Below are 13,471 nucleotides of genomic sequence, written 5' to 3'. Positions count from 1 at the left end.
GAACCACTTTCAATATGCAACAACCCTACTCCAGGCAGCCCTTCACTCTAAATTCTTTGAGTTTTGCTTCCTCATCTCTAAACTTTATGCTGCATAGCTTCTCATCAACTTCTCAACTACACCTCTCTTCTGTTGAACCCTCTGCCAGAGTTGAGTCTGAACTCCATTACAAAAGTACAATGGTTTCTCCCCCAAAATGAACCTCTCTGGTCTTTAAGAACTTCCCTTTAGCAACTTACTCTAAGCCAACCGCCTTCACCAATCCTCAACAATTTAGCAGAGAGCAAAGTAAGGCAGTGGGAGGAGGATAACTCAAGGGACCCATGATCCATGGGCACTCAGTTTCTTGTTTCCAGGCCTCTGGGGACAGGCTTCTTCCACAACCAGGACAGTCCGTAGTTCAGGAGGTTGAGCTGTTCCCATGATGCTCCTCAGCCTCACCCAGGGCCTTTTTCCCTGCCCTGCCTGGACTCAGCACCGAGCTCACCCCACCTCCTTTCTCCCTGGCTCATCTTCACAAACCAGTCCCTATTTTCCATCTGAGTATCCCTGGTCACCAGCCCCCTTCCCTTCCAGTCCACCCTGTTTTGAGCCAGCACCTCTGTCATCCCAAAGCCTGATGTGGATTCTCCTCTCTTGCTTATCTCAGCCAGACCTGGACTGCCAGCCCACCTGATTCCTACTGGAGGAGCCAGGTCCCATGTCTCACCTGGGCAAAGCCAGCTCAGTCCCTCTATCCTTCCAGCATCCCCCAAGTGTTCAGTCACTCAGCATCCTGGGCCCTTTTCAGCCTGTCTGGGCTTCTGTGTTCAGGCTCCCCCTGCTGGCAACCTCGGTTATGGCATCCTGTGAGCCAAAGGGGTCCAACAAGGGTGATGTACTGGAAAGTACCACTTTACCATCCATCTATCAGTAGAGAAACCAGCTGCTGTTGAGTTGATTTCCACTCACGGCAATCCCATGTGTGTCAGAGTACAACTGTACTTCATAGGCTTTTCAGTGACTGATTTTTTTGGAAGTAGATCTCCAGACCTTTCTTCAGAGGCAACTCTGGGTGCACTGGAACTTCCAACCTTTTGGCCAGAGTGTGTTAAGTGCACCACCCAGGGACTCAAATTTGAAAATGAGCTTTTAAAAAGTTACATACAATTGAACTGTATGGAATCTTTTAAAGTTAATATATAAAACTACATTTTGTCACACGGGGGAATGTTCAGCAGGTATGTTTAAGTTAAAAAAAAGGTTATAAAAAATGGTTATAGAGCCATATATATAATAGAAGCAAATTTTTGCTTATGCACATGTTTGCCTTTTAAACTTTTTTTCTTTCTACATATCTATTTTCCTATTTTTTTGCAGCTTGTATGTATTATTTAGATAATTGGAAGCCTTGTTTATTAAATATTAATGACATTCTAAAATAATATTCACTAATAGATTTTTAAGGGGTTAAACTGATTGACCAGAAGGTTGGTGGTTGGAAACCACCAGCAGCTCAGCGGGAGAAAGACATGGCAGTCCGCTTCCGTAGAGATTTACAGCCTTGGAAAACCTGTGGGGTCGCTATGAGTCGGAATCAACTCGACGGCAGTAGGGTTTCAATAGATTTTTTGCACAATGAGGGAAAATTTTGTGTTGAGTAATTAAAACGATGTTTCATTCTACTGTACATAGGGTCTCTGTGAGTCAGCACCAATCCAACGGCACCTAACGATAACAGCAACACAGGATTCAAATCTAAATATATTGTAGAGACACTAATAGAAAAATATACATAGAAAGAAATAACAAGGAAATTCATCTATTTTAACAGTGGTCAGTTGGGGTAATAGGATTAAAGCTGACATTTTTCTCCTATTTTTGAATTTTTGAATTTTTTATTTTATGATTATTAAAATCATTTTATTTTTTAAATACACCATGTCAGAGAAAGATAAGCTTAAGTAAATTGGTACATGTACTAGTTAAGATAACCCTAACTACTCTAAAAGACAAATCTCAAAATTTCAGTGACTAACAACATAGAGGGTTCCTGGGTTACACAAACAGTCAAGCCCTCGAGTATTAGCCCAAAGATAGGTGGTTCAAACCCACCTAGAGGCACCTCAGAAGACAGGCCTGGTGATCTGCTTTTGACAGGTCACGGCCTTAAAAACTCTATGAAGTAGTTCTACTCTACATACATGGGGTCACCATGAGTCATAATCAACTCAATGGCAACTAACAACAACAACCACAACACAATAGAAGTTTATTTTCTTCTGACACACAGCCCAAAATGAGTGTTCCTGATGAATAGCATCCCCTTTTACTTCCAAATGGCCCAGTTTGGGCAATAAATTACACGGTCAGTCATGATAAAGGGACCCAGGCTCAGTGCCCTATAGATGACTTCCAAGTTCCCCATGGCAGGGAAAGAGCCTAGACAATTTCCATCATGGGAGTGTCTTATGGGCCAGATCAGGAAGGTACACACCTCATTTCCACTCACTCCATTTGTTACAGTAGTCACACAGCCACACAACCTCAAGTGACGCTGGGCAATGTAGTTCACCCATGTCCCCTGGAAGAAAAGGGAACTGTTTTGCTAAACTGCTAACTCGTCTCTACCACAGTGCTTAATATTTATTGTTGATAAGGATGATAGTTTCAACTTTTTTTTTCTACTTATAAAATGAATACATTTGCATTACAGAAAAAAAAAAGGAAAAATACAAAGGTGAAAATAAGTGTCATGTAAGGTTGCTGTCTGGTTTTGCCTTTTTAACAGGATCAGTGTCAGATTGTATATATGGTTTTACTTTCTACTTTTTCTGCTGAATATTAACAACAACAACAACAAAAAAAAAAATTGCTGTTGAATTGATTCTGACTCATACTGTCCCTGTATTAGATGATAAAAATTTCCCTATGCAGTTAAATAGTCTTCTAAAACATGATGATTTGAATAGCTAGATAGCATTTCATCCCATGAATATATCACAATTTATATTACCATTCTCCTGTTGTTGAATACTTAGATTGTATGAGAATTTTTGGAAGAGCACCTCAGGGAACATATCTGCTACCACCTTTTTCTCATGGGCCCCAGGGGAAGCTGCTCCATCTCAGATGTAAGTTTTTCCACCAGGAAATACTGAGGACTTTGAGTCATTTTTTCAAATCCTGCTCTGCCACATCCAGGGCTTCCAGGGTGCCTCTTTCCCTCTAACTATCCTCCTGTGAAGATTTTATGCAGATTCCAGGGGCTTTGCGACAGCAAAGCAAACCCCCTCCACCGGCCCCCAAGAGTTTAGCCCTTTTGTCACCTGCCTAGCACCCTTCCCTAAAGAGACAACAGCTCAGGCCAGCTTTGGGGGAAAGTGTCTTGCTCCCCGCAAACGTGTAGTGGGAAGACCATGGCTCTGGCACAGCCTTCTCCCAGAGCCGGCACCTTGGTACCAGAGCCTTTCTCACGTCACTGCAGAGTCATAAAGCAATCACAAACTCATCAGTAGAAGCTTCCCAAGAAACTTTGAAAATGCCCTTCTAAGCCTGACATTAGGGCAACCTTGAGGACGTCCAGATTGCCTCAGTAGCACACTGGTCTCCTACAAAGCCAGGAGGAAGTAGAAGTGGTTGCTGACTAGAGTAGCATCACAGGGAGGGAGGGGAAGTGACCCAGCAACCGCTGGTAACTGCCTGCCCAGAGGATTTGCATTGTTGATGGCTTATGGGGACCCCTGGAAATGGGAAACATTCTACCTTAGTGTCCCAACATCGCAGAGGAGATTAAAAAAAAAAAAAAAAAAGTAACTGACGGAAATGTAATAAAACAGTCAAAAGTAGATGCAGCCAACCATAGATATTGTGAAACATATCAGTCTTATTTGTTCAAATATCACTAATGTTTTATTAAAGTAGAAAATAAAAGCAGTGAAAAAATGTGCCTCTATCTGCTCCAATATATGTACCTCCGCATCCAAATGTTCCCTCTACACTGTCTGACAACCAAACTTAAATATATATAGATACACAGATAATAATAAAATATAGCACACGTGAAAAGTACACAAAACAGAAACGTGCAGTTTAAAGAATAATTATAAGGCAACCGGCAACAACCATAATTTATGTCAACAAATAGAACATGATCAACAGTCCAGAAACCTCTCGTATTTCTCTTCCTGATAAAAATGCTGTCTCTGTCCTCCAACTCACAGAGTAAACCACTGTCCTGACTTTTGCGATAACTACTTGTTTTTCATTATGCTTTTCCCACCTACGTCAGCATCCCTATGCAACATAGTTTCATTTTACCTAGTTTTGAACTTTTTAAGGAATAGAATCCTACTGAATGCAGTCTTTTGGGTTCTTGCTTCTTTTGTTTAACACTGTAAGATTTATTTATGTAGTTGCATGTTGCAGTATTTCATTTATTTTCATTGCCATGCAATATTCCATTATATGAATATTCCACAATTTAATTATTCATGCTTCTCTTGATGGATCTTCCAAATGTTTCTGGTTTGAGGCTATGATGAATAATGCTACTATGAATTTTTTGTACATATATCTGGTAGAAATGTGTATGAGTTTCTGGAAAGTACATATCTGCATGAAGAAAGGACCAGTCTGGTGGCTGTAACTGTTTGCTGTAATATAAATCTGTGGTTCTCTAGCATCTAACAAGAGTGAGGAACTTTTCATACATTTATTGGCCATTTGGCTTCCGCGTTATGCTATTCCAGCTTTTATGGGTTAGTGTTTGCATGGCATTTTTTTTTTTTTTGACTTTTCTTTTCTTTTAATCTTTCTTTAACCTTTTTTTCAAAAAAATAGATATTTATTTTAAACAGCATGCAGTAAGATTTTTTATCCTGTTTAAAAATCTTTTTCTGTAACTATTTAATGTAATTATAGATATACTTAGGCCTTCATTTATCATCTTATTTTATGTTTACCCAAATATTCTTTATTTCTTTGCCTTTTGGACTGATTAATTATATTTTTAATCATCTCATTTTTTCCCTGCCCTAGCTTAGAAGCTACAGACTACATTTCTATTATTTTAGTAGTTTTTAAAGAAATTACAACATTCATCCTTAATTAATCAGAATCTAAAGTTAAGCAATAACTTTAATTTCCTCCCAGAAAATGCAAATTCATTACCTGTACACCAAACCCATTGCCGTGGAGTCAATTTGGGCTCATAGCTACCCTATAGGAGAGAGTGGAACTGCCTCAAAACAGTTTCCAAGGAGCAGCTGGTAGATTTGAACTGCCTACCTCTTGGTTAGCAGTCAAGTTCTTAACCACTGTGCCAAATACAAAGTCATTAGAATAATTCAATTTACCACCCTTTCAACTTATTTGCCATAGCCGTCTTGCATTTTAATTCTACGTATTTTAAAATATAAAAGATGTTGTTTTATGTCACCAATGTTTGTTTAGATCTAGCCATGTATTTGTTACTTTCTTTGTTCTTTATTCTTTCTTGCATAGCAGGCCTTCTACCTCCCTTCAAATTTTCTATTTCCCTAAAGACAAAAACTCAAGATACAAGGGAAAGATTAGTCCAAAGGACTAATGTTCCACAACTACCAGGGCCTCCACCAGACCGAGTCCAGTACAACTGGTTGGTGCCTGGCTACCACCACTAACTGGTCTGATGGGGATCACAGTAAAGGGTCCTGGACAGAGCTGGAGGAAAATGTAGAGCAAAATTCTAACTCACAAAAAAAGACCCAACTTAGTGGCCTGACAGAAACTGGAGAAACCCGAGAGTATGGCCCCTGGACAAGCTTTTAGCTTAGTAATGAAGTCACTCCTGAGGTTCATCCTTCAGCCAAGGATTAGACAGGCCAACAAAACAAAACGAGACTAAATGGGCATGCCAGCCCAGGGGCAATGACTAGAAGGCAGGAGGGGACAAGAAACCCAAAGTCGAGAAGAGACGGCGTTGACCTGTGGTGGGGTTGTTAACCAATGTCATAAAACAATATGTGCACTAAAAAAAAAAATTACCTCCCTTAAATTTTTCTTTTAATGTAGTTTTTGTTTTTCTGAAGGTATCATTTTGCCTTATTCCTAAAAAAAAAAAAAAAAAAATTCCTGATATAACACTCTAGATTAACATTTTTTTATTTTTTAACTCTTTTAGTAGTTCATCCCTCTATCTTCCGGTTTCTGTTGCTGCTGTTGAGAATCTATTAATCTGTCTATCATTCCTTTGAAGACTCAGGTTCTGCATCCTCAGATTCAACCAATCACAAATGGAAAATACTCGGGGCGGGGGCATGGGGGGGGAGAAAGTCCCAAAGACCAAAACTTGAATTGGCTACATGGCAAGCATTATGGTGAATCCACACAAATGAATTGATGTGTAGGCAGGCATACCCTGCTGTAGCCTCCCACCATCTCACAGATTCTCAGTCTCTCTCCCCCACTGGTCTGAACATTGTTCACCTTGCTTCTCGCTGCTTTGCTATTTGTGTTATGTGTACCCTTTGTTTCTGTGAAAAAATGGCTCCTAAAAAACAATGAAGTTCAAAGCAATCCCTCAAAGGCTAAGTGTGAGGGTGTTGAGGAGAGTGAGAGGAAGGAGTTTAAGGCTAGGAAGTGATAGCTGGCTAGCTCTGTATAGCGCTACAGCCTCCAGAACTTCAAGATCACTGGCGAATTGGCATAGGCTGATGTCCAGGCAGCATCGTCGTTCCCAGAACAGCTCAAGAAACTCAGAAAAGAGAAAGGCTACCTTCCAGAACGAGTCTTCAATTGTGATGAAACAACTATGCATATAACATTTACATTGTATTAGATATTGTAAGTAATCTAGGGATGATTTAAAGTATACAGGAGGATGTTTGTAGGGTATAGGCAAATACTACACCATTTTATACAAGGGACTTGAGAAACCATGGATTTTGGTATCCACTGGGGCCCTGGAATCAATCCTCTGCAGATACCAAGGGAATACTATAATCATTTCTTTCTCTGGTTTGTCTTAATATTCTTTTTCTTTGGGTTTCTACCATTTCTCTATGACATATCTATATATGGATGTATTTTTATTATTCCTCTTGAGATTTGCTTATCTTTGTGAACCTCTAATCGGGTGTTTTTTGTAAGTTTTTTTTTCTAATTCTCATTAAATGTTGCCTCTTTTCCTGTTCTCTGTTTCTCTCTTTTCTCCTCCTAGAACTCCAACTGAACGTATGTTTGAACTTCTTATTCTATCACCTCTATGTGTTTTATCCTTTTGCCTTTCTGTGCTATGGTTAATGACACTTCTTCTGACCTATTTCAGGTTAGTGATTCTGCATCTTTGTCCAGTCTGTTACTAAAGCCATCCACTGTTACTTTAAGTTTGATTATTATAAATTTCACTTTCAGAAGTTGTATTTCATTATTTTTGAGAGTTATGTCATTTTTTGTAATGTTCCCTGCAGCTATATTAAACTTCTAAAAATTTCATTAAACATATTAAGTATATATTTTTAGATAATCTTTATTGGATTATTCCAATAATTAAAGACTTTGGGCTATTTTTATTTTCTGTTGTTTCTTGTTCAACTTATCTTATTTCTTTGTGTGCTGATTTATCTTTGACTATGTGAATGTCATTTTAATTAAAAAATAATTCTCAAGTGTGATTATGGTGATTCCCTCCAGATTTGCATTTGCTTTTGCCAGGTACCTCAAGGGACCATCCATAACCACATTCATGTAAGTTTGAGGTTTAAGATTCCATGAAAAGTTCAGGTAATTCAATTCTTCCATGCAATTACTTGCAAGGACTAGGGCATGGTCTCTCTCGTTTGCTATTTTGAGATTATAAACTTTTTAGGCCCCAGTTTACTGTGGGGAAGGTCTCAGTTAGAACTGCTTGTTTGAGTTTTGGTCTTTGATTTCTATACCCTTCACCTTATATGGTCATCAAAGCAGAAGTTCAAGTTTTGTGAGTTTAGGAATTCCCTCAAAACAGAACCTGCTTCTATGCTCCCTTTCCTAACTGGCATCCCATTTTCTTTCAATTTTGACCTGATAATCATTTCTGCCTTAGCTGTTATTTGAGACTCTAAGGTTTTTAGGTTTTTTAAACAGCTTCGTTTTTGGTTGGTTTTAGTGGGAAGGTTGGCATTAAATCCTAGGTCACTGTTAATAGAAACCAGAATTCTCTAATAAAAAAAATTAATATATTAAAATTGCTCCATATGCTAAGGCACTAATAAAATTATTATATTTTCTCTTTTCCCCCATTTTTCTGCATATTTATTTTCAGACCCATAATGAAATATCATGAAGTTGCAGTCTTAGAGGAGATACTAGAGAAGGATTAAGTTTTGTGTAGCTCTGAAATTAAATGAAAAAAATGTGTATACTATATATGAGAAGAGGGACCTTAACTTCCTCTCATAAGATTTTGAAGTGAGTCTATTATACTTCATAAAATATTGAGAATTGTGTGCATCTTCAATGTTATTTTTGCAAAAATTATACCAAATTATGTTTTTCTGTGCATATACAGAATCTTGTAAATGTTTTTTAAGTGTATCTAACAACACATTGTGCTACTTAATCTACAGGATAGGATTTGTATGCCTTTGTCCCAGTGCTGAATGGTATAGTTCTTTGCCTTTGGCACAGCAATGACATTTCTTATTCTTTGAGGCCATCACTCCTGAGGCAGAAAATTGGGATTCGGTTGACTAGACTCTTGTATTGATGGTTGAAGGATGATCTTAGATATTTTCCAGCCAGGGTCTGACAACTCTCAACAAAATCAAGTCACTAGGCCTTTCTGTGTGCAGGGAATCTTCTAGTACCTAAAGAAGGGAGTTTTCACATGGGTAGGAAACAAAGTAAAATTTTTCAACTGTGTATAGTTTTCAATGAGTGTTTGTCAAGGTTTAAGCGACATGAAAAGGTAATTATCAGTGGATGAGCCTTGGTTCTCTCTTTTCTTTTTTCTGGCAGCACCCTCCACTCAGGGAAAACAGCTACGCAATCTGCCTTGACAACTTCTAGGAACAAGTGGGAACAGCGGGGTTCTCAGCAAGGTGGCTTTGGGCTAAAGGACCTCTTTTGCCCCCTTTGACTTTGTCTTGGTATCCTCATTCTATATCCCACCCATCTTTTATGCACACTTATCGAACTCTTATTAATCAGAAATGAATAAGCAATCCAGGAATCTTGCAATCATTTTAAGAACCCCTAAAGTTCCAAAGAACTGAAGCTCTAATCCTGGAGGAATGGAAATGGGAGTACATAGGCAGCCTCCAGCTTTCATGCATTGTTGGGGATATTATTAAACTTAGTGGGTTTAGGGTTCTGGGACAAGGTGCCCAAAACCCCCGTTCTGGTTGCCCTGGGTCCCTGTTTCTGCTGTCAGCCTTGACTCAGAAATTGTGTGGGAGATCACGATGTTTGCTTGGATTGTTCTGTCTTCACCCAGATCACTGGCAGTTGGTGGGGAACCTCTTGGCCAGCCTAGGGTGATGAAACCTATCACTCCAACAGGAGAATGGGACTGTGGATTCCCAGTTGCTCCTCCCCTTCCTTCCTCTCTTTGGGGCTAAATGTCAAGCAGGCAGAAACACAAGCAGCAACTGACCAAGTAGCCATCCAGGGAAGATGCAGCCACTCCTGATCCTGTTGGTCTTTCTTCTACCCCCTGGGACTAGAGCAGGTGAGTGACCATCCTCCCCCCAGGGTTTAAAGCCCTTCTTATGGTGTCTCCAGGTACCTCTGGCCACATCCTTAGACATATCCTGGCCTTGTTTCACTCCAGCAACTTTCTGAAGTCTAAAGCTGAATAGAAAATCAATGCGAATGGAATGCCCTTCCCTAGGAGGCCAAGTCAGTTTTCTCCCTCCCCTGGGTCACGTCCTTGTCATCTGAGGATAGTCATTTTCAAGAAGGTCACAGAATTCTGGTGAAAGTAGGGAAGCTAGAAATGAGAAGCAATAAAATCCCTTCTTTCTCTAATCCGAGGAAAACATGCTTATATGCAGTGTGTGACATGGTGGAAGTATCTCTGTGTTCATAGGAGGACACAGTTGCTAATTGCAATTTTATGCTGTTCGTAGTCTAAGTCTCTCAGCTCTGCCAGGAAAGTAGCCCAAAGCCCACTTTGCTTCAGATTTGGTGAGCTCACTGGCCCAAAGGCCCCAACACTCTCACAGTAAAGACACCTCAGGTCTACTTCCCACATCTTCTTGCATTCCAGGCCTTTGACCACACTCATCTTCCCCAATAGTTACCAATGGTTTAGGTAAGTTCCATGTACAGACCTGCCCTTCCCTTCCTCACCCTGACCCAACCCACCTAACAAATAACCACTATATAGTGGTCAGGGGCATAGACTCTGAATTCAGTCTGCCTGGCTATGAATCTGCCTTGGTCACTTTCTAATTCTGTGTCTTTAAAAAAGTTATTTAAATTCACAGTTTCTCAGTTTCATCATCTATAAAACAGGGATAATATTGATACCTACCCCATAGAGTTTCTATGAGGGTTAAATTAGTGTACATAAAGCTCTTGGAATAGTGTTCAGCATGTAGTGAGTGCTATATAAATGTGCTGTGTAAATTCACTCTGCAGTCCAAGCATCAAAGCCAAGGAGATAAGGATACAAAAATAACAGTCCCATCAGCTCATGTCCAGGTCCTTAGAAACGAATCCCTTGATGGTCATGAGCTGGCAATAGCTGGACTCAGAAGGATCTGGATCTTCCGTGAGGAAGAAACTACCAGAAAATTCCAAGGACAGCCCATTCCAGAGGCCTCCAGATGTCGATCTTGACCGCAGAGCAAATATCCTCGATATATGAGGCTGAAGTTGGCCTTGCCTAGACCAAAGATTGTTCTCCCCTTTTTTCAGGAGGTGGGGGGAGTAGATCTGGGAAGGAGGATGAGTCTCCCTTCAAGCCAGCAGTGCTTCCTGCAGAGCCCTGGAGTCCACTCCCAGTGTCTGGTGCCCTGCAGACTGCAGACCCCAGTTCTCACCACCAATTTCCAACTCCTCCCTCCCCCTACTGCATCATCTCTTCTCCAACCCCCCCCAACCCTCCCCCGCCAATCTTGGAGCCACTAGTCTGGTGCCACACTGCAGGTTTAGGGAGCACAAGATTTATGCCAAATGCTTTCTTCCAGGGAAAATCATCGGAGGCCAAGAGGCCAGGCCCCACTCCCACCCCTATATGGCTTATCTTCAGATTTTGACTCCGGCTGGCTTAAAAATTTGTGGAGGTTTCCTGGTGCGAGAAGACTTTGTGTTGACAGCAGCTCACTGCCTGGGAAGGTGAGGAGTCCCTCTGAGGCAGCCAGTAACACAGGGTCCAAAAGAGCTCATCAGAGGAGCCATGCGAAAGCAGGGTTGTGGCAATAAAAGGATGAAAAAGAGATCCAGTAAGTCTTGGCGGAAAGAGACAGGTCAGTGCAAATGGCACTCCTGAAGGAAAAAGGAACACATGGTTGGAAAATAAAAAGAGGTGGAGGTGGGGCTCAATTTAATCTGGGGAAGCAAACTTTAAGGTCACTGTGTCCCTATAATCCCAAACTTAGGGCTGAGAAAAAGCAGAGACATGGAGCAGCTCAGCCCCAGGGCCATCCTATTTCCCCTCAGCTGTGTCCTACCTGCTCTGGGCTGTCCACCTGCCCTGCAGAGCTGGAAGACTGTAGCACTTGTGACTAACACTTACCTCTAGACCACCTTTCCTTTGCAGGCTCATAAATGTCATCTTGGGGGCCCACAACATCCAGGAGCTAGAAAGCACCCAGCAGCACATCCCTGTGCTCAGAACTATCCCCCACCCTGAATATAATTCTCAGAACAAATGGAACGACATCATGTTGCTGCAGGTACCAGTTGCCTGACCCTATGGTTCGCCCACACCTAGTGGGCCCCTTCCATGGAGGCAATTCCCCTGTGTCCTGGGACTGTGGAGGAGGAAGCAGAGGCATCACCCAAGGTGGTGATAGGGGCATGGGGTGAAGCGGGAGTCCACAGCAACAGACCCCAAGCCCTTGGCTGGGGTTCCAGCTGGCATGAATACCTGTACTCTTCCTGCCAGCTGGAGACTAGAGCCAGACAAAATGAAGCTGTGAGACCTGTGGCTCTGCCTCAGACCCGGGCCAGACTGAGGCCTGGTGCCTTGTGCACTGCAGCCGGCTGGGGCCTGGTTGGCCTGAACAGGAGAACAAGCACACTCCAGGACGTGCAGCTGAGAGTGGAGACAGCTAAGGAGTGCCGCATTCGCTTCAGTTTCTATACTGACCGATTGCAGATTTGTGTGGGAAACCCAAGAAAGCAGAAGTCTGTCTTCCTGGTAAGGATTCAGACATCTGCCAACATGGCCTTGGGACAGAGGGGCCTGGGCAGAACTGGAGTAGTAGGAACAGACTACTTCTCCATGTCCTCAGCCTGGGGGCCAGAACAGAGTGCAGGGAGGGCCCCCTGGGGAATATGAGGAGCATCTGACCACACACTTACATGCAGTTTTCCTGGGGTAGGTGAAAGCACCTTGGCTTGCATTGGGCTAGAGACAGTAAGCATAGCCAGCACTTGTAAATGTGGCTTTGGTTGGAAATAGAGATAGCAAGCATGATGATGGAAAGATCCAGAGGCTGGCCTTCTGCACCACTTCCCTCACCTCAAGCTCAATTAGAGGAGACTGGCTACTTTCTGAGAGCTTAAGATTTAGGGATAGGCCTTGGAGGGGGTCTGCATGGCTCAGTCCTTTTCTTCTCTCTGTCCACAGGGGGACTCCGGGGGCCCCCTCGTGTGCAACAACGTGGCCCAGGGCATCGTCTCTTATGGAAAACCAAGTGGGACCCCTCCAGCAGTCTTCATCAGGATCTCAAGCTTCTTGTCCTGGATAAACAGAACAATGAGACGCTTCAAACAGCAGGGTTAAACTGGGAAGACTGACTCTTATTCCTTGGGGTGGCGAATGGTGGGGACAGTGCCATAGCCTTAATAAATGTCCATGTCTAGAGTGAAAATAACAGATTTCTTGTTTATTCATAGAACACCATTCGGTGCACAACAAATGTGCAACAGGTAGACCTCTGTTCCCATTTCAACTGTTTCTTGCTTCCTCCTCATCCATTTTTCCCCTGCCTCTGCCCATCTCTTAAAACTTCACTGTTTTCCAATTATTTGAGATGCCACCATTATTATATATTAAAGTGGAACTTTTCATGAAATTTCAATTCTGTCCCCTTTGTCTACCTGTGCTTATGTACACCAACAGCCCATGTTTTTAAAAAAAAAAAAAAAAAAAATTTTTTTTTTTTTTTTTTTTTTTTTAATATCTGGCAGGGAGAATCTTTGGTAGGGTTGAAAAGCCCTGACCTGGGAGAGATATGCCCTTCTACCACTCCTTAATGCATCTGGGGAAGCAGGGGAGACAGTAAGCTGAGGAGAATAGATGGCCCGAAGGAGGGAAGAAGCTCTCCTGAGAAAGAGGCCCCACCTTCTTAGAGGA

The 13,471-nt window shown here is 42.0% G+C and overlaps 1 protein-coding gene across 1 annotated transcript; it reads left to right on the top strand.

Annotated features, from left to right (window-relative positions):
- The first annotated feature begins 9,294 nt into the window (after positions 1 to 9,294).
- On the top strand, positions 9,295 to 13,158 carry LOC100654642 (cathepsin G-like). The gene is made up of 5 exons (XM_003421016.3): positions 9,295 to 9,670; positions 11,136 to 11,283; positions 11,708 to 11,843; positions 12,056 to 12,310; positions 12,743 to 13,158. Exons 1-5 carry the CDS (start codon positions 9,616 to 9,618, stop codon positions 12,896 to 12,898), a joined length of 750 nt encoding a protein of 249 aa, XP_003421064.2. The 5' UTR covers positions 9,295 to 9,615; the 3' UTR covers positions 12,899 to 13,158.
- The last annotated feature ends 313 nt before the right edge of the window (positions 13,159 to 13,471 follow it).

Source organism: Loxodonta africana, chromosome 10 (genome assembly GCF_030014295.1).
Source record: "Loxodonta africana isolate mLoxAfr1 chromosome 10, mLoxAfr1.hap2, whole genome shotgun sequence".
Lineage (NCBI taxonomy): Eukaryota > Metazoa > Chordata > Mammalia > Proboscidea > Elephantidae > Loxodonta > Loxodonta africana.
The sequence above is the reverse complement of the archived record's forward strand: the minus strand, read 5'-3'. Positions and strand labels throughout refer to the sequence as shown.

Bases quoted from the DNA above. Each gene is read 5' to 3' on its own strand.
- LOC100654642 (XM_003421016.3), top strand. From the start codon at position 9,616: ATGCAGCCACTCCTGATCCTGTTGGTCTTTCTTCTACCCCCTGGGACT. The intron at 9,671-11,135 runs GTGAGTGACCAT...GCTTTCTTCCAG, and splicing joins ACCCCCTGGGACTAGAGCAG to GGAAAATCATCGGAGGCCAA. The intron at 11,844-12,055 runs GTACCAGTTGCC...TCTTCCTGCCAG, and splicing joins ACGACATCATGTTGCTGCAG to CTGGAGACTAGAGCCAGACA.